This window comes from Mercenaria mercenaria, chromosome 13 (assembly GCF_021730395.1).
Source record: "Mercenaria mercenaria strain notata chromosome 13, MADL_Memer_1, whole genome shotgun sequence".
Lineage (NCBI taxonomy): Eukaryota > Metazoa > Mollusca > Bivalvia > Venerida > Veneridae > Mercenaria > Mercenaria mercenaria.
The window spans coordinates 33,960,128-33,984,526 of NC_069373.1; the positions used below are offsets into that span (position 1 = coordinate 33,960,128).

Here is a 24,399-nt window from a genome sequence, read left to right on the forward strand (position 1 = left end):
GAAGGGACAGAGATAAACGGAACTGAGATTGTAGCAGTTAAAACATTAAATTACACGAAATACAAAAAATCACTGCGGTTCAACTAATTTGAATTTACCCTGGTAACAAGGTAACCTACCTCCTTAATACATTTTTACAAGATTTTATGGCTTAGTCTTTCAGACTTCTTTGAGGTAAAGATTAATTAGACTTCCTTATAACACATCAAAAGAAATTGCAGATAAGAGTCAATTGCCAAAAACTTTTCATTCTTTTTTGTAAGCTTAATCATAGTCACCAATGATGACCAAAATGGGTGACTCCTCCAGCAGACTCAAGTGCACATCACACACTGTGGGGAATCACATGATCAAAATAATCTCTAAACCGAAGTTATATTTTGAAGAACATGAATTAATTTCCTATCATGATAAGATATGAAATTTAAACATAGCCTAACATATGACTAATGAAAATTGTTAACTTAATATGTAGTTGGCAACAATGATAGATTACCTGTAATTACAAACAATAAGGAAATTAAGAAGTCTCAGTTTCTTGAAGTGTTCCAGATAATTAGAAGGTGATTGTGATTGAAATCTAAGTAGTTTTAGGATACATCTATGTTGCCATATGATAGGCTATATTTTAAATTTACAGCAAAAGTTGCTTCATTATTATTCCATATTATTAATAAATTTATTTTGGTTTCGAGATTATTTTGATCAAGTGATTCCCCAAAGTGATCACAAAGATGTCTCTGCAGAAGGCCAAGAAGTCAACTCATTGAGTAAACAGATGACATAAAAATAAACATAATGCAAGGTCTGGTACATTATTTCTTCAAAATGATAAAAAAAATTAGTTGCAATAGTCAGCATGTTTTTAACAATCCACATAAATAATAAACACTGCAGTGATGCATGTGCACGCACATAACTAATTTAAGTAATTAAGTAGCTGTTTCTCTTTATTTAGCAAGTAATTATTTTTCATGTCTTGTTTGAGAAACTTATGGGCTGCAATGTCAGCAGTTACACTAATGATTATATATTAAGATGGATTTTATTCAAGATTACTCCATAATCAACTATACATAGCACTCCACGTGAAAGTTGTAAATATCAGAATATCAAACAATGATTATCATTAAATGAAAAGATATTAATTAGTCAGTTTAGTTTCATAATCTAAAGGGAGATAATCAATTTCTTTTTTGGTTGTCATGAAACAACAGACTTTGATGCACACAACAGTTGCACCCCTGTGCTTGTTTTGTTGGGTTTTAAGGTACACCAACACAATTTATCATAATTATGGCAAAGTTTTTATTTAGAATGGTGGACAAAGACCCTGAGAGCATCCCATGCAATATCTCTGGAACAGGTGGGCACCTATGAAAAACTGCTGCACTATTCTTTTTTAATTCATGGAAAAAATGTGAATTTTTTTGTGAAATGACAAAAATTGTATGTACATGTCTTGTATAACAAATCTAAAAATACCTTTTTGACAGGTCTATTTCCAGCTGCTATGCAAAAAATAGACAAATAGACTAATTGATTAAGTAGATATTTACAATAGACAGTTAACTGCTTCCTAACTGCTTCCTATGATAATGGCCGTAAGTCAAGCAAATACAAACATTTAATATATTTCAAAACGGCATGATACCAACATATAAAACACCAATAAAAATACACAACTCACAATTCGATATTATTGAGATGATATTATTGAGATCATATTATTCAGGTATGGTAAGTACAGCTGAAGTCCTTCTATTGCACATCAAAATTTTAATACGTGAATAACACTGTAGATAATTTTTTCAGATTAAACAAGTTTTTTTTATATAGTGCTGCCTCAATTACAATGAAACTTTTCACATGTATCCCCAACAAAAAGAGAAACAAACTATTTAAACAGGGGAGACGTTTCTTAATGCTGGTAAGAAACTGAAAGACATATAGAAATGGTGAATTCTGTAAAAACTTCCTTTCCTAGTACTGTTTGAGGTGACTGTCAAATGTAACAAGGGCTGTCAGAAGGCCAGTACACTCGACTATAGAAAATGCTTACCAATACAGAAACAAGAGGGCCATGATGGCCCTATATCGCTCACCTGAGTACCATTGCTTTAACCAAAAACAAAAAGAAAAAATCTTACAAGGTACAGATATGTCAAAATACACCTAAAAGTTGGAGGTACCATCCATGATGTACCACAGAAAAGTGGTCTGTTTTTCCCTATGGCCAATAATAAAAAAGTTACTAAATAAGCTATTTATAGTAACATAAAAGGGAAGTAATAAAAAAAATATTGTAAGCAAACAAAAGAAGGATCTGCCAAATAAAAACAAGAGCACTGCAATGCAACGCAAATGCAGAGCAATATTCACATAAAACAAAGTCACATGACCTTTGACCCCTAAGTGTGACCTTGACATTGAATTTAGCCATCTGAAACATGCGCTCTGCACATCCTTTCAATGAGTGAACATTTGTGTCAGGTTTCTCTGAAATCCATCAAAGGGTTCAAAAGTTACAGAGCAGAAGGGAAATTGCTAACCAACACACAGACAGACAGACAGACACCGAGACGATAACATAATACGTCCCTGCGGGCGTATAAAAAAGAATAGAGATCTTATGGTGACACAAGTTGTGTGCAAGTTTGGTTAAAATCAAATCATAAATGAAGCTGCTATTGTGCAGACAAGATCAAAATAGCCAATTTTGGCCCTTTCAGGGGCCATAACTCTGGAACCCATTATGGGATCTGGCTGGTTCAAGAATGGAACCAAGATCTTATGGTGATACAAGTTGTGTGCAAGTTTGGTAAAAATCAAATCATAAATAAAGCTGCTATTGTGCAGACAAGGTCAAAATAGCTAATTTTGGGCTTTTCAGGGGCCATAACTCTGGAACCCATATTGGAATCTGACCAGTTCCAGAAAGGAACCAAGATCTTATGGTGATACAAGTTGTGTGCAAGTTTGGTAAAAATCAAATCATAAATAAAGCTGCTATTGTGCAGACAAGCTCAAAATAACAAATTCTGGCCCTTTCAGGGGTCATAACTCTGGAACCCATAATGGGATCTGGCCAGTTCAAGAAAGGAACCGAGATCTTATGGTGATACAAGTTGTGTGCAAGTTTGGTTAAAATAAAATTATAAATGAAACCACTATCGTGCAGACAAGAAATTGTTGACGGACGGACGCACAGACTGACGACGGGTGATCACAAAAGCTCACCTTGTCACTATGTGACAGGTGAGCTAATAAAAATGGTATAAGACTGTCAATGCAATAATTTTTTTTTTAAATTGTTCTTTGTGTGTGCAGGAGGGACATGGGATATATTGTGAGCTGAAGATGTACTAAAAAACAGTGAGGAGTCAAAGTAACATGGACTACCTGTCATGTGATACATCAGAGTGAGTTATTTTTAAAAGCAACAATAAATTACAAAGTTCTGACTTTTCAGTGGCTTTTACCATTTATCCCTAAACGATGACCTTGACCATTGACACCATATCTGTGGTTTGCAAATATATTTAACATGGGATTTACATTGGATGCGCAGGCTGGTCTGGATCCATGCTGGTCGCAAACCCACCATGTTGGTTTTCTCACGGCGTGGCTCAAATATTGAAACTGAGAAGCTTGCCCTAACACTTTAAGTAACACTATTACAAGATCTTGTAGTACTTGGACTCAGTATTATGTTTTCTGGTCCTTTGGGATAATGGTGAACAGTCATTATTTACTGCAATACAATTTCCATTTAGCAGGTGCTAGGGGGTGTGACTAGAATGGGAAGCCCTTGATAATATTTGTACTTTGTCAGAAGAAATCATAACTAATATCTATGCATTAAAGGTCCCACTTAATTTGCGCTAATTAGAGTTAATTGGCATGCATCGAGTTTCTGATATTATCAACGCCTGGGGAAATCTGAAGGAGTTTCCATGTCACTACTGATTATCGATTTTCTATTGTGATCATATCTGCGCTTGTTTGAAATGAAAACGAGGCAATGCTGCTGAAAATTCAGCAATTTTCGTAGATCAATAGGTCTGCACTTATATAACATCTAGATAGCTATGACGCAAATTTAAGTTTATATTGACATTTTTGAAAGTTGTTACAACTTGCTGAAAAAAGCTATAGGAGGTACAAACTGGTATTTCTCTAAGGCCCGGAAATGCTCGGAAACCTTCGGAGGTAAACAATTCTGATCTGTCTTTTCCGTGAGAATTCCGTTTCTATTTTTAGCTATGTATTATTGCTTTCAGAAGTTATCGTTCTTTATCAAACACCCGCATATCGAGGGCTGAGTGCGAAACTATTGTATCTTGTTCTTTATTTATATACAGTTACAATAGATTCGCGCTCAGCCCACGATATTTCGGGTGAAATATAGGTGGTGCTGCAGTCGGTAAACAGGTTTCCCCAGGCTGTCAATTTGCAGGTAGTAAAAATGTTAGAAATTGTCAGACTGGATTCCCAGGCTAGGTGTGACGGGTATTGCACATTTCATTAACTCTCATGAACACCCAATGAAACCAAGTCTGTTAGTAAGTTGCTTGATTGTGTTCTATGCTTCCAAAGGATCTGTTCACAGATTTGATCGTCCATTAAGGTACGTGAACCTTAAACATATGATGTCTGCATCTAACAAACACCAAACATTATGTAAGATTTGAAGATAACAAGAGCAGTAGTTATGAAGACAGAATAATATTGGAAAGCCTGCCATCAAATTTTAACTTGAATGCAGCAGCAATACCAGGGTGATTACAACAGCCCTCCTTATTCTTCAAATAGTTAAATTATAAACTCTATTACCTCTGGCAGGAGGGCCTGTAGAAGTGAAACCAACCCTTCGTTGTTTTGGTTTTTCTTTAATCTGTTTCAGAATTATATCAGCACCTGGAAAACCTCCTTCCTCTTTTCTTCTCTTGCCTACAATTAAATGTATCATGTGTATTTATATCAAGACAATCAGTCCGATTACATCAGCATTTAAAAGCCCGACTAAAGCCAAATGTAGTAGTGAATTTATCAAGTTTAGCTTAGCTGTACATTTATTTATTTTAATTATTTTGTTGGGTTTAACGTCACACCGACACAATTATATGTCATATGGTGACTTTCCAGCTTTGATGGTGGAGGAAGACCAAAGGTGCTCCTCCGTGCATTATTTCATCACCAGGAACTATAGCTTAACCTTAAAACAATATGAAATATATATACATGATGTATATCATAATAATCTTGCAAAGTCAACATCTAAATAGGTTAACAGACTGGCATATTTCAAAACTTTTGGCAACATGTCAAGGTAAAGTTGTTGTTTTTTTGTTGTTGTTGTTGGGTTTAATGTCTCACCGACACAATCAAAGGTCATGTGCTGACTTTCCAGGTTTGACAGGCAGGCAACCTGGGTAGAACCACTAACCTACCGTAAGCCAGTTTGGATGCTTCCTCACATGAAGAATTCAAACCTTTGAGGGAGGCTTGAATCCACATCACTGAAGGGCAAGTGATTCAAAGTCAGCGGCCATAACCACTAGGACATGGAGACCCCCAAAGGTAAAGTCAGATGCTGCAGAAAGAATATACAACAGTTATTGTATATACAGGTACATGATTTACACTTAAAGTTTTCAAAATAAACATTACCTATTGTCCAAGCCAGAGTTGCTTCAATGGGTGTAGTGGTTTCATCAATATCATTACCATACAGACAAAGCCCCGCCTCCAACCTCAAACTGTCACGTGCCCCAAGGCCAGTTAGCCTACAATCTACATCTTTACTAGAGTTTAACAAATGTTGCGCTAGTTCTGCTGCTCTCCCGGAAGCTACTGATATCTGTAACAAAATTAAATGTAAAACAACTGAAGTGAGTACATACTGCAAAATCATTAATATTCATGGCAGGCTAAAATTTCCTGGATTTCTTTTTTAAGTCAATCCACAACAAGAGTGCCAGACTGTCATAAAATATGCCCGTCATCGAACGTGGCCTAATTCAAGGGCCATAATCCGAGAGTGCCCAAGGCGATTTGGGTGGTTATCGAACTTGGCCGAGATATTATGCCAACAAACATTGTCAACAAGTTTGGTGAAGATCGGATGAAAACTGTTCGACTTAGAGAGAAGACAAGGCTAAATTGGCAGTTTTTCGTGCAATTCAAGGGCTATAATACAAGAGGGCTACAGGCGATTTGGGTGGTTATCGAACTTGGCCGAGATATTATGCCCACAAACATTGTCAGCAAGTTTAGTGAAGATCGTATGAAAACTGTTTGATTTATAGTGCAGACAAATCTAATTCGCAGTTTTTAGAGTAATTCAAGGGCCAAAATCCAAGAGTGCCTGGGGCCATTTGGGTGGTCATCGAACTTGGCTGAGATATTATGCCCACAAACATTGTCAGCAAGTTTGGTGAAGATCGGATGAAAACTGTTTGACTTGAGACTGGACATGCTTTGGACACCCGCCCGCTACGGCTGTTCACATAATATGCCCTGCTCTTTCAGAGGCAGGCGTATAAAAAGGAAAATGCACACTGGTATTATTTAAATGCTCAGTTGCATAAAAATATAACCAAGACAAGACATCAGGACTTACGAGCTCTATGACCTTGAACTTAAAGTGGCATTATGTGCATCTTACTGCACATATTGTTTTTGGTGAATGTTTTATAAAAGCAATTTCCGGTTGCTTTGCATTTAAATGTGTTAAATTAACGTTAATGCCGCATAAGTATTTGAAGCTGATACTTTAGAAATGAAGAAATCGACCGAAAAAAATCTTTTCTGCACTCTTCTACGCATCTTACTGTTTCCCTTACTTATAGGCAGAGATTTCTGAAGTTGAAGGGAAGCAACTCCTGACTGCAGTTTGTAGTTTCTTAAAAAGACAGCCCCAGTCAAAATAGAAAGTCATATTTGGAAAGTTATTATTTCGTACTTGTAACAGGAAGTTTGGTATATTGGGTTAAAAGCTATAATTTCCTCCACCCTTTTTACACACGCATCTCTTTCAGCTGGATTTTGACTTGATGCGCATAATTCCACTTTAAGATATGACCTTAAAAAGAATTTCAGGGCCCGAGTGCACCTTCACATTTGAGCTTGGTGTCTTGCAAGGGAAATGTCACTATGACATAGTAAATGTTTTTTTTTCTTAAGTTTTGTGTCACACTGACACAGATACCTCTTATGGCAACTTTTCTAGCTTTTGATGTTGGAGCAAGGTCTCAGGGTGCCTGTTTCTGGCACTGGCAGGCACCTTGGAAGAACAATCAACCTTCTGTAAGCCAGCTGGATGGTTCTATCACATGAAGAATTCTACATCCAAACTGAGGCTTCATACCCACATCAGCTAAGGGCAAGTGACTCAAAGTCATCAAACTTAACCCCTCAGTCACAGAGGTCCCTTCTGGAGACATAAACTTACACAATGCAAATTTTAATCGATATTGTCACAGTTGTGGTTTTGTCCATTTCCTGAAGTATGTTACAGGTTTGTTAGGAAATTAAAAATTCTAAAGAGTAACCCAAAACTGTAAGACAATTTCATGACGAATTTGTATTTTCTAAACCAGATATGTTACGTGATGACTTCTTCTTGAAGGTGGTCAATTACCTAGTTTTTTAATTTTCTAATAGTCTGTTTGAGATGTATTTAAGAAACTGAAAGACCCATAACAAAGAGGTAGATCCCTATGAGATATGTATTTTTCTTCATAAATTTTAATATTACCGAAAGCTTAGTATTTCTTTTTAATTGCGATACAGTTTCGACTTTTTCATTTGCATCTAATAGATATCTGGATATTTTGACAGTATTTCTAAAATTGTGTGTAGTTTTGGAATTCACTTTTCTCCAACCTATGTTGGTACATTATACACACCTCTACACCATCTTCCCCAGTGTAACCGCATCTTGTCACACGGCAATCATTTATACCATATACTGATGCTGACTTAGTTGTCATGAAGGGTAATTCACTGAGATCAAAGTCTAAACCTGGCTGTAGAACTTTTACCATTGCTGGACCTGAAAAAAATTAATCTACTGTCACCAATATTTATGCCAACAAAAACAGTACCTGCCCTTTGCGGAAGCAATTGTTTTAGGGTTATCTATTATGGTCGTTTTCTTCCATATGAGGAAGCCAACGAGGTGTGTGGTTATCTAGGGTCATATTCTTGCAAGCAAGGGAGACATCATGGTTTGTCGTTATCAAGAGGGGAATTCTTCCATGTGAGGAAGCAATCAAGGTTATCTACAGTCAATCTCTTCCATGAGGAAGCTATCAATGTTTGTGGTTATCAAGGGTCAATTTCTTCCATGAGAAGGCTATCAATGTTTGTGGTTATCAAGGGTCAATTTCTTCCATGAGGAGGCTATCAATGTCAGTGGTTATCAAGGGTCAATTTCTTCCATGAGAAAGCTTTCAATATTTATGGTTATCAAGAGTCAATTTCTTCTCTGCGAAAGGCATCAAGGTTTACAGTTATCCAGGGTCAAAATTCTTCCATATGAGAAAACCATCAAGGTTTGCGGTTATCTACGGTCAAATTATTCCATGTTGGGAAACAGTCAAGTTATATGATTTTCTTAGGTCAATTTTTTCATGAAAAGAAATCATCAAGACTTGGACCTATCCAAGGTCAATTATGTAAGGAAGACATAAATTTTGTGGCTATTTAGGGTCAATTTTTTCCATATGAGGAAGCCATCAAGGTCTGTGGTTATCTCAGATCAAAATCTTCCATATGAGGAAGCTATCAAAGTTTATGGTTATCTGAGGTTATTTCCCACTCGATGCAGTCATCAAGATGATGATTTTGTAGGGTCAGATTCTTCAGGTGAGGAATAAATCATCTGGGGCCAATTTATTCCATGTGAAGAAGTCATCACAGTGTGTGGTTACCTAGGGTCAATTTCTTCACAGTGCTGAAGCCATTATGGCTTGTGGTAATAAAAGGTGTCAGTCATGAATAAAACAACATCCCTACAGTAGCACCTAAAATCTCTCACATGTTCAACATGCAAGCTGTCATATTGTTCTTTTTTATCAAATGCATATTGATTACATGGGCGGTGCACAGAAAATTTTAATCTTTGGTTGATTTTCGGTACATTCTGTATAGTATACGGAAAGTAACCAGCAATTAAAGTGGTTTATGTTTAAAGCATGTATATTGATGTACGCAAGTCAAGATAGCTCAGTGGTCATCATCAATAGCTTGAAACCTCAAGGTCGTAAGATCGAAACTGTTCAGTGTCTGTGTTTTTTCCCCACAAATTTCAACAAACAATTTGTACTTGTACATTTTTATCCAATATTTCTTTTGTTGTATTTTCATAAGTAGTTTTTTTTTATTTTATATTTATCTCTTTATTATTTCCCATTTTTATATATATTTATGTTATTTTTTATTCACAGTTACAAATTTCATAAATAAAATTACAACTAGCTAAATTCATCATTCAGTTTCTCTTGCAGTGTCGGTACTGCTGTCATTGGAGACATATAAATCATATAAACAATTAAAAATGAAAAATAAAAAGGTTCTCGCTTATAGGCTTGAACCAGCGATTTCCCACATACGAGCCATGTGCTGTAACCACTGAGCCACAGATACGAACAACGTGTGACTTACAATACTAATAATGATATTTAGACACTTAACCAAAATTTCTTTCCGTAAAAAATATGGATGGCACGGAAGTTGGGCCAAATATTGTAATATCAAATGTAGAGAGCGTATAATGTATGCACATTTGACAAGTAAAAAAAATAGCACAATACCTATCAGTGTGATTTTTTTTATACCATCATGAAAGAGAATAATGGTATGGTCCAAAATGATTGTCTTCTAAGCTTTCTAAGCTGTACCCAGCAAACAATCTGCTATCATTCTTCTATATATTTACTTTTCTTTTTAATCATTTTTCAATTATAAAATGGTTGCCAAAACTGACTTACTTGATTTCAGGCAAGCAGAGGAAAATTATATGTTTGTTTTTTTGTTGTTGTTTTTAAATGTCTCCCTATGCATTTTGGGAAAAACAGAACATATGTAGCTAAATGTTAATTTATTACACAGAAACATATTGAAAATTATTAACAGTGCAATTCAGTTTTTATTTATAAAAACTTAGTGAAAAAAACATTCAAGCAAGACAGGAAGATGATCTGCACAACTAGTCTTCATTCCAATTACTTTTGTAAAGTTTCATTCAAATCAGGCTTAGATTTTTGTGAATGTGCGTGGACATTTAGCTAAATGCAGACATACAGAAGAACAGATGCACAGACAGATGGAAATATCTAGAAATAATAACAATCAGAAATTCCTCTGTTTAATTTTCGACAGAAAATGGTGACCTCCAAAAAGTGTTATATCAAAATCTTTGGTTGTCTTTCTTTAAAATCTCTCTGTTGAAAAATATTTTCGGAAACCAAAGCTGGAAACTTATTAAAAAGAAAAATTCTTTCACAAGGTGCAGTACCTCTGTCTATTTAATTTTTAGACAGTAATTCCATGCACTTGTTCAAATGTATGGTGAAATATTTTACCCTGTAGAGCTAACAATCCATTGCAGATTACATCAACTTCCACATCAAGTCCTTTACACCTCAAATTTTCTGCTTGATTCTAAAATGGAACACAACTAGTTTTACTAAACTAACAAATGTTTGTAAATGCAACTGGCAAAAGCAATGTACGTGTACACTATACATCAACCATGACTCATCTAATGAAAAAACATGCACTGGAATTATATAAACAGAAAATTAAGCAGGGCCTCTACAACAAATAAAACAATAAACTGAGAAAAATTGAACAAGAGCTGTCTGATGACAGCGTGCTCGACTATTCGAAAAATTGATTGAAGAATGGGGTCAAAATATTTCCACGGATATTCAGACAAAAGAAATAAATAGATTAGACAAACAATGTTCCTGTATTACTTTGATTTCGATAAATCTTGCACTAAATGGCAATATATGAGCCAATTTCAAAGTCCAAAAAGGGCCATAATTCAGCCAAAATAGTTATGTACTCTTGCCTACAGATGGAAATCATAATGATAAACAAGTGTTCAAAGTCTAAAAGCCATATGTCAAATAGTTTTGACAAAACATGGACTTGTAAGAAAACAGAATCAATTTCAAAGTCCAAAAAGGGCCATAATTCAGCCAAAATAGATTACAGAGTTATGTTCTCTTTCCTACAGATAGAGACTATTATACTAAACAAGTGATAAAAGTTTAAAAGCCATATGTCAAACACTTTACAAAAAATATGAACTGGTACGAAAAACTTAACCAAGATTTCTAAGTCAAAAGGGGCCATAATTCAGCCAAAATCTTTGAAGGAGTTATGTACTCTTGCCTATAACTGAACATGGTGATGGTAAACAGGTGTTGAAAGTTTCAAAGCTTTATCTCAAAAGACTTTGTCAAAATATGAACTGGTACGAAATATTAACCCAGATTTCTAAGTCAAAAAGGGCCATAATTCAGCCAAAATCCTTGATGGAGTTATGTGCTCTTGCGTATAACTGGACATGGTGATGGTAAACAAGTGTTGAAAGTTTCAAAGCTTTATCTCAAAAGACTTTGTCTAAATATGAACTGGTACGAAAAACTTAACCAAGATTTCTAAGTCGAAAGGGGCCATAATTCAGCCAAAATCCTTGATGGAGTTACGTACTCTTGCCAATAACTGGCCATGGTGATGGTAAACAAGTGATGAAAGTTTCAAAGCTTTATCTTAAAAGACTTTATCTAAATATGAACTGGTACGAAAAACTTAACCAAGATTTCTAAGTCGAAAGGGGCCATAATTCAGCCAAAATCCCTGATGGAGTTACGTACTCTTGCCAATAACTGGCCATGGTGATGGTTAACAAGTGTTGAAAGTTTCAAAGCTTTATCTTAAAAGACTTTATCTAAATATGGACTGGTACGAAAAACTTAACCAAGATTTCTAAGTCGAAAGGGGCCATAATTCAGCCAAAATCCCTGATGGAGTTATGTACTCTGGTCTATAGCTGGCCATGGTGATGGTAAACAAGTGTTGAAAGTTTCAAAGCTTTATCTTAAAAGACTTTGTCAAAATGTGGACTGGTACGAAAAACTTAACCAAGGTGTGACGCCGACGCCGTGGTGAGTAGGATAGCTCTACTTATTCTTCGAATAGTCGAGCTAAAAATGTAATGTCGTCATCGACTAACATGGATGATAAGACAGTTGCTTAGTTATGGTGAACAGCAACTGCAAATCATAATTAAAAGAAGCAGACGCAACAACAATGTTCAGTCATCTGTGTCTTTACCTTAAAGTGGTATAAACGATTCTCAAATGGTCCAGAATTGCTTAAAAACAGCGGAGATCGAGGGAGAAAACGGAAAAACTGCGAATGGGCGTTAATGCCAATGTAGGACGCCGTAGATAAAGACCAAGTACTCACGTTGAGTACCCTGTCTGAGATGCGTGTTTGTAAGTGTTCATACATATTTAGTATTATAACCAAACAACTTGTTTTGACTTAAGTATTGCTCATGAAAATTTATAAAATAAATTTATAAATATGAATTAATGCAAACTTAATGAAAGCCTCACAATGAAGGCACGACGTCGTTAAAGTCCTTGAAATATGATCGTCCTGCGCCGGGTCCATGTAAGTGACTGTTTTCGAGGAAGCGTAACTCCTGAATGCATGATCATAATCACATCAAATTTGCAGTGCAGTTAGTAGAAAGACTGCAAATCATGACGGTATATTTCTTGTTTTGCTTTATTAAAGGATATAAAAGCTAGAGAAAAAGTCTACGTTATTTTTGAAGAGCCCTTGTACCTTGGGGTATAAGTGGTAATACATGTACAAACCATCATAAGAGGTAAGTCCTTGTCTGCACAACCTGCATTGGAGACAACATACAGGTAATCTTCATCTGTCTTGTTTATTATCAGATCATCTATTATGCCTCCCTTTTCATTTGTAAAGAGAGACAGAGTTCCTTGGTTCTCCTTGAGACCAGCAATGTCCCCAACAACCAGACTCTCCATAAACTGAAATAATATAAATGCTTTTATTTGACATAATGACCTAGTTTTCGACCCAAAATGCCCCGGTTTCAAACTCAACTTAGATTTCATAAAGGCAAACATTTTGACTAAGTTTCAAATAAATCCAGCAGAAAAATGTGGCCACAAGTTTTAACGTTTTTTCTACGATTTAAACTACTGACCTAGACTCTGACCCTAGATGATCCAGATTCAAACTTCACCTGGATTTTACCGGTAAGTCGTAATTTTGTTATAGCTCACCTTGAGCACTTTGTGCTTAGGTCTGCTATAATACACAAATGCAGCCTAAAACAAAACAACAAAGAGCATATTTCAAAAATTGATATACCATCATGGGAATTACCTTGATCCTATCCTTTCCACTGACTTTTGTTTGCAGCATGTGTGAGACATCAAATATACCAGCCTGTGTACGTATGTTGTTGTGCGATTCTGATATGGAGTCTTTGTACTGTACTGGCATTTCCCAGCCAGCAAACGGTACCATTTTGGCTCCATTTTCCACATGAAAGTCATACAAGCCTGTTCTCAAAAGACCCTGGGAAACAGTAAACTTGAGAAATATTTTAAACAGAGCAGGGTCAGTGGTTAAAAAGCAGTTTAGAGTTCATTAATATTTCATAAAACACAATTCTTCAAAGAAGTTTAAAACGTTCATGTATTTAAAATCAGTTTTACCAAAATTAACATTTTTTCAATCTACTGACAACAGGCAATCATCCTATGATGCAGTCTACACATATTAAACAGAAACTGCTTTAAGTCTCAAGGTCACTGTTACCTTGACCTTTGACCTACTGACCCCCAAATCAATAAGGACCATCTACAGTGATGATGATAGATCTACTGATAACATGCAATCATCCTATAGATGTAGTTAGACTAGTTCTGAAATTGTTGGACCAAGCATTCTTTAGAAACCAAACTGTCTACAGAACAACTGACACACCTATTGTACAAGTATATATGACAAAGTCAGTTCGAATATCTGAGACTCAGAGGTCAGCAACGAGCTGTACCAGCTTGTGGTTTTATTTTGTGGCAAGTAAATTTAATGGACTTAAAAACTGGATGATAAATGAATGTGAATTTTATGTATTCATTTGGATTTAACCTTTAGCCTGCTGGCGGCATGTGATTCTGCCTTTGTGGTCAGTTCAGACCAAGATCAGCCTGCATGCAGGCTGATCACGGTCTGCACTGTTCGCTATTCAGTCAGTAAATTTTCCGTGAATACCCCTTTGAATAACAAATGGTATTGTCCAAATTGAATGACGAACCAGTCCATTTTAGAAATTTAGTAGGGTAAGGGTTAATCTTGTGGATTATAGTGACCATAAAATCCACCAGTATTAATGGTTTCACAGTAGCTGATCTCTAGGACTTAAGCATATCTAACATAACTTCTACCTAAGTGCTGAAGTTGACTTACTGTGCTGGCAAATCTTTGGATGTTTTTCAGTCCATGCATGTAGCCATGTTTCAGTACGCCCACTAGGCATCTCACCATTGTGGCTGTCAATCCTGTTAATAAAGATGTACGTAAGACATGTGAAGTATGTTTTTAAATACATTTCTGAATCATATCCTTCACTCTGTATACATGTAACAAGAACCAGCTAAATTGATCGCATATAGAAATACAATTAACATGATTACTGAGGTTAAAAAGTTAATCCCAGCATAAGTAGAGTGTTCTCACAGCAACTTGACTGAAGTAATTTTTTCTCTGCTGCCTCAGATTCATAAGGGGAAATCATCAGTAAGAATCATTTAGTTTGGTTTAGTCACACAGCTGAAATTTTTAAATGTTGAAAAGACATCTTAAGACTATAACAAACTAGAACTATTAACCTTTCAGCACAGAAAATAATATATATACCCATAACAATGCCTTTTTCTATGGAACTAAGCCCTTTTTCAAAACTTTTAAAGTGGGCAATAACTCCACCAGAAATTGGTGGATTGTATTTAACTAAATTTCAACTTAGCCTGTATCATATAATCATAAACCAGAGTACCAACAATGAATTCAATCTGTTCATTGAAAGGCATCTTGGTAGAACCACTGACGTTCCATAAGCCACCAGGATGGCTTCCTCACATGAAGAATTATAGGCTCCAAGTAAGGCTCAAACCCATACTGGTGAGAAACCTTAATCCAAATAGTGTGCACTTGTCCATGGACAAATGAGGCTTGAAAACCATTTGTTCACGGTCAAAATTCACTGGTCCAGATTATCAACATTAAAACCTGCATGAAGCTGCCAATAATTCTTAATTCAGACAATGATCTAAAAGGAGCAAACATAATACAGTGCATAACTGTAACTGTAATAAAGATTAGCTATCAACATTTTTGCCTCCATACAAGGCTGAAGTCACATCCACGAGACTGGGGAACATGCAACAGATACAGTATAACTAAATGCCATGCCCAGATTAAGAAAATCAGGACAACTCTTGAAATGTACTGGCTCGTTTTGAATCATATTTACGACCTCTTTGTGCTTTTGCTTTTTGTTTTTAACCTAAGTATTGACTCTGGGACAGTTTTTGTCTGTACAACGAAACTGTCCAAGATTTTGCGAGAACGGTTTATATTTGTCAAGTTACCGCATGAGAAATCATGCAAGACCAAAAATCAATCAGAATGCAGAAAAAGATGCTACCTGTAATTCAAGTACATGGTTTTTCCACAACTGCAGCAATCAAAAGGCCCTTGGCTGGTAAAACGCGCCCCCCAGCACCTTTGGCCTATAAGTATGACCTTGACCTTATACCTAGGGACCTGGTTCTTGCACATGACATTCCGTCTCATTCATGCCAAGTTACATCAAAATCCCACCATGCATGAAAAAGAAATGCTCCGTACAAACTTCAGTTTGACCTTTTACCTCCAACTGTGACCTTGACCTTTGAGATAGGAACATGGGGTTTGTGCATGACACTCCTCACTGAGATAAAAATTCATGCCAAATATAAACAAGACTGGTCCATGCATGTCAAAGTTATGGTCCGGACAAACTACAGTTCACACATGCACATACACCGACCCACCAAAAGTATCGACTATATCAAGCTCACCGCAAACGGGCTCAACCAAAATGCTCTTGTCCGCTGACAAAAAGTCCAGAGTTGGACAAGTCAGACATAGGAATTCCACACCTCTGATTAACTTACTGAACTGTATATCCACATCCACTAGTACTATAGTACAAATTCCAATTAAATCTGCAAGAACTGAGTACAGAATTCCAGTGATTCAGAAACTGAAGCTGCTGACTGGCACTTACATACTTCAGTCTCTAACAGTTCCATTTAATCAAAACAAAACTGATTTAACCTGTAAGCTGTACCATGAAAGAAAAGAAAATTTGGATCAGTTCTAACAAACATGCTGAGCTATATAGTACCAGAGACACCAGTTTCCCCAAAAAAGTAACAATTCACTGCAATCCCAACATGGAGTGTTGATAGCGAGTCTTCCATATAAAAAGCATCTGGAAATATTAATACAAGAAACCTGAAGGGTTTTCCTTTTATAAGTAATATATATGTGTATATGTCAAGGTAAAAGCTATATAATGTACAGTATGACTTGAGAATATTTTCTACTCAAGCACAATTTTGTTGTTAAAGTTTTGTTTTTGTTGTTTTTGACATCACTACCTGCACTGACACTGCTTTGTGGTGAAGAACCAATGTCATTTGATTGATCAGTAAGCTTCTTATGAGACTGACTTCAATTTAGTTGATAAAAAAAGTATTTTACAGATACATATTTGAAAGGAAATGAAACAAATATGCCTCTACCCTTGGAGGTTGGGATTAAATGATATAAAGCTTATTGTACTGACGTCATTATGTGAGGCGTGAAGATATGCACAGACTAAATGTGTAAACTGGTGTATAAAACACTTTAAAGACATGAAAAAACAAGAGCTGTCACTATTAGTGACAAATGGCCCCGAAGCGTGCCCAAGAATGCTACAGTTGTCTGCGCAAAATATGCCAGAATAGTTTAGGAATGAATCATTTTGTCACAGATAAAAAACAAACAAGTGTGCCAGACTGTCACAAAATACGCCCGTCTAAATATTCAGTGATGCAAATTCAAGGGCCATAATCAAAGAGTGTCTGGGGCGATTTGGGTGGTTATCTAACTTGACCGAGATACTATGAACAAAAATTGCCACTAAGTTTGGTGAAGACTGGATGAAAACTGTTTGACTTAGAGGGGGGACATGGCTAAATTCACAGTTTTTTGAGTAATTAAAGGGCCATAATCCAAGAGTGCCTGAGACAATTTGGGTTGTTATCGAACTTGGCTGAGATAAGATGCCCACAAACATTGTCAGCAAGTTCTGTGAAGATTCGATGAAAACTGTTGGATTTAGAGAGCAGACAAGGCTATATTGGCAGATTCTGCAAGTAATTCAAGGGCCATAATCCAAGAATGACTCGTGCGATTTGAGTGGTTCATCAAACTTGGCTGAGATACCATGCCCACAAACATTGTCAGCAAGTTTGGTGAGATCGGATGGAAACTCTTTGACTTAGAGAGCGGACATGCTTTTGGATGTCAAATTCAAAAATTTGAAGTACTGTTAAAAGTGTTGATTTTATGTTAGTTAATACAGTGACAGCGACAAGTAAGCACAGTTTCTGGTATATTTTTGCTGCCTTTAGCCTGTTTGCACCTATTTTTCGCGGTACTAAGGGAATAAATGAATAAAGGAAAGAAAAACAATATTATGTTGCTATAAATTCCTAAAACTTCGTAAACCTTTTCTTTTCCACTATTATTTCAAGCAGAAAATCATTTTTAAGTCCCTTTTTTACTTTTAAACCCATCATGTTTCTGGTGCATCTGACTTTCACTTTCGCCAAGGGAGATAATTCTTATTTCACAGTACAGCATCCAACTTGTTAAAGTGCTTCCTGTGAAAGTGTAAAATGTATAGGACCCCTCAATTTTCAAAATAAATTTCACGAGTAAGACATAAAAATTGTTGCAATGTAAAATTAACACAGTGGAAGGGTAATTCCGTCAAATATATGGACAACACACAATTCATTACTGATTTTATTTAGTCAAATGATAGATGAGGGCATTTAAAAATAACTGACCTACATTTACAAAAATTGGATGTGAAACGTAATCAGTTTTCAAGTAGGTCAAATTTGTTTACTGTAGAGAGCACTGCACATTGTTGTTCTCGCAAAAATCAAATACCGCGAAACCAGATGTAACGCGAAAATAGCACAAGTGGTATAAATAATGAAACCACCCTTTCATACTCGCACTTCTGATTTTTTAAATTTTCTTGTTTTCGTGTGGTGGGTGGGGTGTGAATGCATTGCATTCCTGGTGTTTTTTAAAATAGAGGGGGTCTTTTTTATTCAGACTTGTGTTGGCTTGATTATTGATAGAATAATTTCAGGTTCCTGTGAACAGATGTTAACCTACTGTATGTGACGTAACAGCGATCTCTCCTATGGTAACTACATTAAAAATAGAATAAGTTAAGTAATGCACCTGTCAATATTTTGCCCGCCCAGGGGGGCGACGGGCCGACCCAGGGGAATTTGACATTTCAAAAATTTTGTTGTCTAAATCCCCACCCTAGGGACAACCTTTTTTGTCTAAATCCCACCCTAGAGCCTGGTTGGTACATCAAATGTTTGTCTAATTCCCGCCTGTCGGGAATGGTCTTCTGTCCCGTGTATGCCCGCCGCTCCCCCGGGCGGGCAAAATATTGACAGGTGCATAATGCTAGCTCGATGACTTTGAATTTTTAGAAATTCTAAACTGTCTGAAACTCTCCGATCAGTTTAAACGTTCTTTAGTGACGTGGGTTTTGACTTGAACAAACAGCATATCGCGAAAACAGGTTACAGTTTATAATGCTACAATAAATTGAAGTTGACAGTTATTTAGTAGCTATCAGCATAAAACAGATCATTACTGTTTATTAAATTTATGGACGTTAAAATACCTACACTACCTTTAGAATGTATTTTCCCTCAAAATATACAAATCTCCCCAATGTCAATGCAAGCGTCTGCTTATAATTTGTTTCATTCATGATTTGTAATTTTTCTCAAGTTCTTAAATTTAATCAAATGCTTTTAAATTTATCAGCTAAAGGTAAAATGTAAAGGTAAATTTTATTTACCGTCGCTTTGTGAAACAATGAAGAGCTTTTGAGCGACGACTTATACCTTACCTCCAGCATTTTACTGGTATTTATTTACAGCTGGGTCGTCCCAAGGACACACCACAAATGAAGTAGGCTTAGTCAGGAATCGAACCTAGGGTCTTCACCTCCGTAGGAAAGCGTCTTAGCCAATATGCGTCTAGAGCTAGTGCTATATTCATTTATCGTTTTCGAGAGTGACCAGTTAAGCTCTATAAAATTATGAAGTTAGCAATATTGACAAAAGGCGAACAGAAACAAAAAAGTTTTTAAAAACTTCACCTCTTTATGTATGGAGTTCACATATTATAGAGTAGCTAAATGAGATATTTCTCATAATTCCGAGCCTTTTCAATACATGATCGAAGTCTTTGGAAAATTTTCAGTTGCTTAAAATTTTTAGGCATATTGTGGCAATTAATTTAAGCCATATTGGAAAGAAAATAGTACGTATAATAGAAATATGCACAACTGAATATGTTGACATTTAGAATCACTAGGATAATATATTAACCGTCTTGTGGGAAATAATAGCCTATACGCCTATCATAAAAACAATTTTATGTGCAAGCACAATTATATACCTTTAATTCTTAATGTTAAAATTAGCCCTTTTCAGAGTTAGTTTTTGAGAATTAGTTCAAATGATTACAAGCCTCGATTCAACGAGAAAGTATCGATTCAACGAGACAGTATCTGACTGTTTCAGAGGGTGAGGGTCATCATTGTCGAAAAATAACATTTGTTAGAAAATTTTTTTGTGGAGATTTTTTTTTTTAACTTTTAATTGTTGGAGTATTGTAATGTTGCATTTTTTGCGACTAACACTTATTAATGGGAAGGGCTAAAATACCAGTTAAGGGGCTCGGAATAACGAGAAAAGGGCATTTTTATTCTTTGATACTTGAGTTTTGGATCTCTGTTATTCCTCCACTACCCAAACAACCTCAAATGGGAGGGGTGGTCTAGTGGATCCAATAAGGTGTCAGTCGCTTAACCCGGGGGTCGTGGGGTCACGACCACGCCTTCTCATATGACACCAGTACTGGTTTTTCTAGGATGTGGACTCTAGAGTGTTTCAAATAAGCTTGAAGTTTTCATTACAATCGAGCTAAAATAAATTAGTATAAACTAAAAAAAAAAAGACCCAAGGAGAAGGTACAGATCTTGCTGTTCGCTGATAATAGACTTCTGCTCAGAAAAAAAAAATGAAATCCAGCCTTGATTCCTACAAGCCTGCAGGGAGAAGGACTGTCAGATGTCACTCAACACGTCAAGGTTGTGTCATTGTAAGATCACCAGCAGGACGAGCAATAAGATTACGGATCTTTGACAGCGCAACCCCTCAAAGCATATATAACGAGGCAACAGGCATCTTAGCAGTTATGATGTACCACATCATTATCAACCTCGCAGATATTACAGCTGCAATTTATCTACACCTGTAAGTCCTATCTACTCGGGGCTATTTTATTCGCTACATGGTTCTGCTATTTAAAACTGATACATACCGCTACTGGCATTTCGACTTACAATCATGGAGAATGTCACTACCGCAAGGACTATTGACCCTTTCAAGTTAGATACTGGAAACACAAAGTTTAGACCTTTATCACTCTTGGCGCTGTACTATTACACACCTCTCACACCGTGTCAGGTCCCATATCAAATAAACAGGTGTGTTTTAATAATAACTGAATATGCTATTTTCATACTAACTCTGAATGGTGTGTGAAAATTATTATACATATTTTCTTATCCAGTTAGCTTACATGATGGTCATTATCGAATTCGAAAAGTGAAAATAAGCTCAACAATATTTGAATTAACACATAAAAAGTGTTGTTGTTTTTTTCAGTTGTACGTGCGTCTTGTTCGCCAGACACTACTTTAAAGTCATGTCATCAACAATTGAAGAGGGTGGTATGGCGGCAGCTTTAGGACAATTTGTAAGGTCGCGTTGGCGTAGACTTCATTGTAACATTATGGCCTGAATCGAATAATGTGTATCTTATCATACTTTTTTCAAGAACTATCTTATTTCCATCAAAATAACGGATGCACAACATTTCAATATTGATACTTAAAGTATTTTTCTTGTGAATGATATGAACCACTGTTTACATCCTTGGCATGGCCGGAGAAAATCGTTCCTTGAAACGTTTTTTTTTCCAATACGTATAAGATGTGTCAAAATATGTAAACACACTATAAATGCTCAATTTCGAAAAATAAATAACTTCTTTGGTTTGTTTACATTACTGACCAATCAGAAAGGACTTAACTTTACCTTATTTCTAGGTGTGCGGTTACCTTATTCCCAATAAGTTCCCTGTACTTTTTCGAATTGGTGGCCTCTGGCCTTTTGGCGCGTCCGCCAACGCTACAAAACGAAACAAACAATGCGACATAGTGAAACATAGAAAACGACAAAACAAAACATTTTTATTCGTTCTGGCGCGCACGTCATCAACAAAACTTCTGTGTTGGGCTCACACGCGAAGACGAAACGAAAAATTTCGTTCTGTCATGTTGGTGTGCGCATCATTAACAAGGGATTTCATTTTCTTGTACTGGCGCATGCGTCAAGACGAAATAAAACGTTTCGTTGTCTGACGTTGGTCTGACCGCCAGGATGACACAACAAAATGTGGTACACAGCCGCATGGACGCCAACGTTACATAACGAAACATTTTATTTTGTCTTGGCACACGCGCCAACATACCAGAACAATAGCTTTATTAAGAGCCTGCACGCCAGCGCGGACTTAAATGTTTCGTTCTGTCGTGTTCTATGTGTCGTTATGTCGCGTTGTTAGTTTCGTTTTGTTGCGTTGGCACGTGCGCGAAAACGTCACACAAAACTTTAAAAAAAATATATTGCGCGTTGTTGTGTGCGCCAGGACGATACAATGAAATGCCTTAGATCAGCCACCATAGGATTGGACAATTTTATACATAAAGAAATGCATAAAGCTATTTAAGATGGAAGTTTTTGTTCTATGCAATGCTCTAGAGACAACCAGCATTATGTTTTTTTTAATTTTTTTGTTATATAAAACTGACTTATATTTCTGTACAGTCGATATCTAGGGCCTGCAGACTCTTTCTGCCCGAACCCCGTATTTCATTCGGTTTTCTATGAATTATTGGACTTCTGACAATAGGAAAACTACACTCTTTAAAACACCAGTTGAATAGTTGCAAGTCATGCAGATAGGCGACATGGGCTTCTTTCTGTAACACCTTACCTAAAATCGCAACGAAAAAGCAATAACATAATCACCTTTCGTACTGGACTATTTAAAAATGCTTTCATACGAAGCAAAAATATTTCAATAAAAATATTTCTGGGTCTGACATAGACAATAAAAACGGATTCATATATACGTATGAAAACAACCAACAAAGATAGCATACGTTATTATCTTATTTTATTTTTAAAAAAATAACGGTAAGCTTCGATATTTGATTAACATAAGTTTTTAAATTGCGCAAATTGTAGGCAAATAATGTCAAAGAAAACATTTACAATCATAAAATGCCAATATAAATATCATTTTACAGAAACTAAGACAGAAAGTCAATGAATTCTGTCACTGGTCTTCATTTGCCTAAATGTTCAATCAGATCAAGATAATTTTCTCGATTTCTCCCTGCGCAGAAAAAGCGTTTACATGCGAGTTTTTTCTTTAGCACGGGAAATAGAAAAAAAAGTCACAAGGACGCAGTAGGTCGGCAATATAAAGTAGTTGCTTAACGTGAATATTTTTTTCTTTTTATAAGACAATAGAAAATGACTCTTGTTGGCGGACGGATTGTCATGAATATGCTGTATGCCTTTCAAACATTCACATAGGCGTTTATTTTGACAGAATTTTCTGACCAACTTGCCTTCGATAGTTTTACTCTCTTTGCAACGAATTTATAAAATGGGGCTTTAAAATGGAAGAAAATAACATATAAAACCTTTCTCGGCAATTTTTGTCCTTGTTGCAATAACCATCTTGCCTAATTTTTACTCAGCCATTTGTTTTTGTTATTTATGCGTCGCTGGGGCTAAACATATTAAACACAAGCTTTAGTCTCGGTGAGTAACTCAGAAAATTTCTTGGGATTGCAATTTTTATATTTTCTTTTCAGTATTTTTTATGTTCAATTGGACGTTTGGTCTGGTACCAACAAATCCCATCTATCACAGACCTATTTAATTTCAAAGGAGAGATCAGAATATGATGGACGGTTCATTCTGTGATGCACAATAGCGTGCGCTATTTGGGAAATAGTTTAACGACCATCTCAGTCTATCTTATCCTTAACTGCATCACTGTTTTCTTTGCTGCCGCAACAACAGACCTTAATTGACAGACACTGTCTTAAAAACTTTTTTGACCCGCTTGGATTTTTTAAACCAACGAAAAACTGTTCTAACGCCATTACAGTGGATACAATAGTTTTACACAATTCAGAAAATTTCGCTTTTAGACATACCCGCAAAGAAACCCGGGCTTTAATGTAAAGGTAAGCCCTAATTCATATTTTTTTCTTGAAATATAGCCACTGTCCCATGAATGTAAAAAATTCAACAATGGTTAAATATTTCTCAGGTATGTTTAGTAAACATCCGTTATCAAGTACATGAAACTATCGAGTTGTTATGCACAGTGGTTTCTATTGAAGACAATTAGTGACAGAATTTATTAAATCGAAATAAACCATATATCTATACGATCTAAATATGTATCCAAACTAAAGACACAGAAACATGTATAAAATATGACTTTACAATAAACTTTAATTCAAAGTTAATACAATTTATTAGATATAAGATATGTTTGAAAGAAAAGAAAGTGAACATGATAACAAATAGTATATATATAAAACAGAAAACGAAAACAATCGATATATTTGTGGGACTCGATGCAAGGTCTTTCCGAGTCAAAAGTAATTCAGTTTTGGCCTCAGAAGGGATTTCGGTAACATAAATATTCATTTATGTCTACCTTTTAAAGTAAATTGAATGTACGAAGTTTTCTTTGTTTGATATACAAGAGAGAAAAGACTAAAACCATGTGAATCGAAAA

At 36.0% G+C, this 24,399-nt stretch overlaps 1 protein-coding gene across 3 annotated transcripts in view; it reads right to left on the reverse strand.

The window, feature by feature from the left end:
- The window catches only part of LOC123528918 (aminomethyltransferase, mitochondrial-like), a 51,769-nt gene extending 32,563 nt beyond the window's left edge, over positions 1–19,206 (reverse strand). Inside the window, exons 1-8 of one of the 3 annotated variants that reach the window (XM_053521500.1) lie at positions 19,124–19,204; positions 14,545–14,636; positions 13,456–13,650; positions 12,912–13,094; positions 10,593–10,671; positions 7,914–8,059; positions 5,674–5,863; positions 4,837–4,953 (exon numbers count right to left, since the gene is read on the reverse strand). In XM_053521500.1, coding sequence (XP_053377475.1) covers positions 4,837–4,953; positions 5,674–5,863; positions 7,914–8,059; positions 10,593–10,671; positions 12,912–13,094; positions 13,456–13,650; positions 14,545–14,622 — 988 coding nt within the window. In that variant the 5' untranslated portion in view covers positions 14,623–14,636; positions 19,124–19,204. Of the gene's footprint in view, positions 1–4,836; positions 4,954–5,673; positions 5,864–7,913; positions 8,060–10,592; positions 10,672–12,911; positions 13,095–13,455; positions 13,651–14,544; positions 14,637–19,118 lie in introns of all 3 variants that reach the window. The other 2 variants (XM_053521501.1, XM_053521502.1) reach the window with 2 other exon arrangements.
- Positions 19,207–24,399: the final 5,193 nt, after the last annotated feature.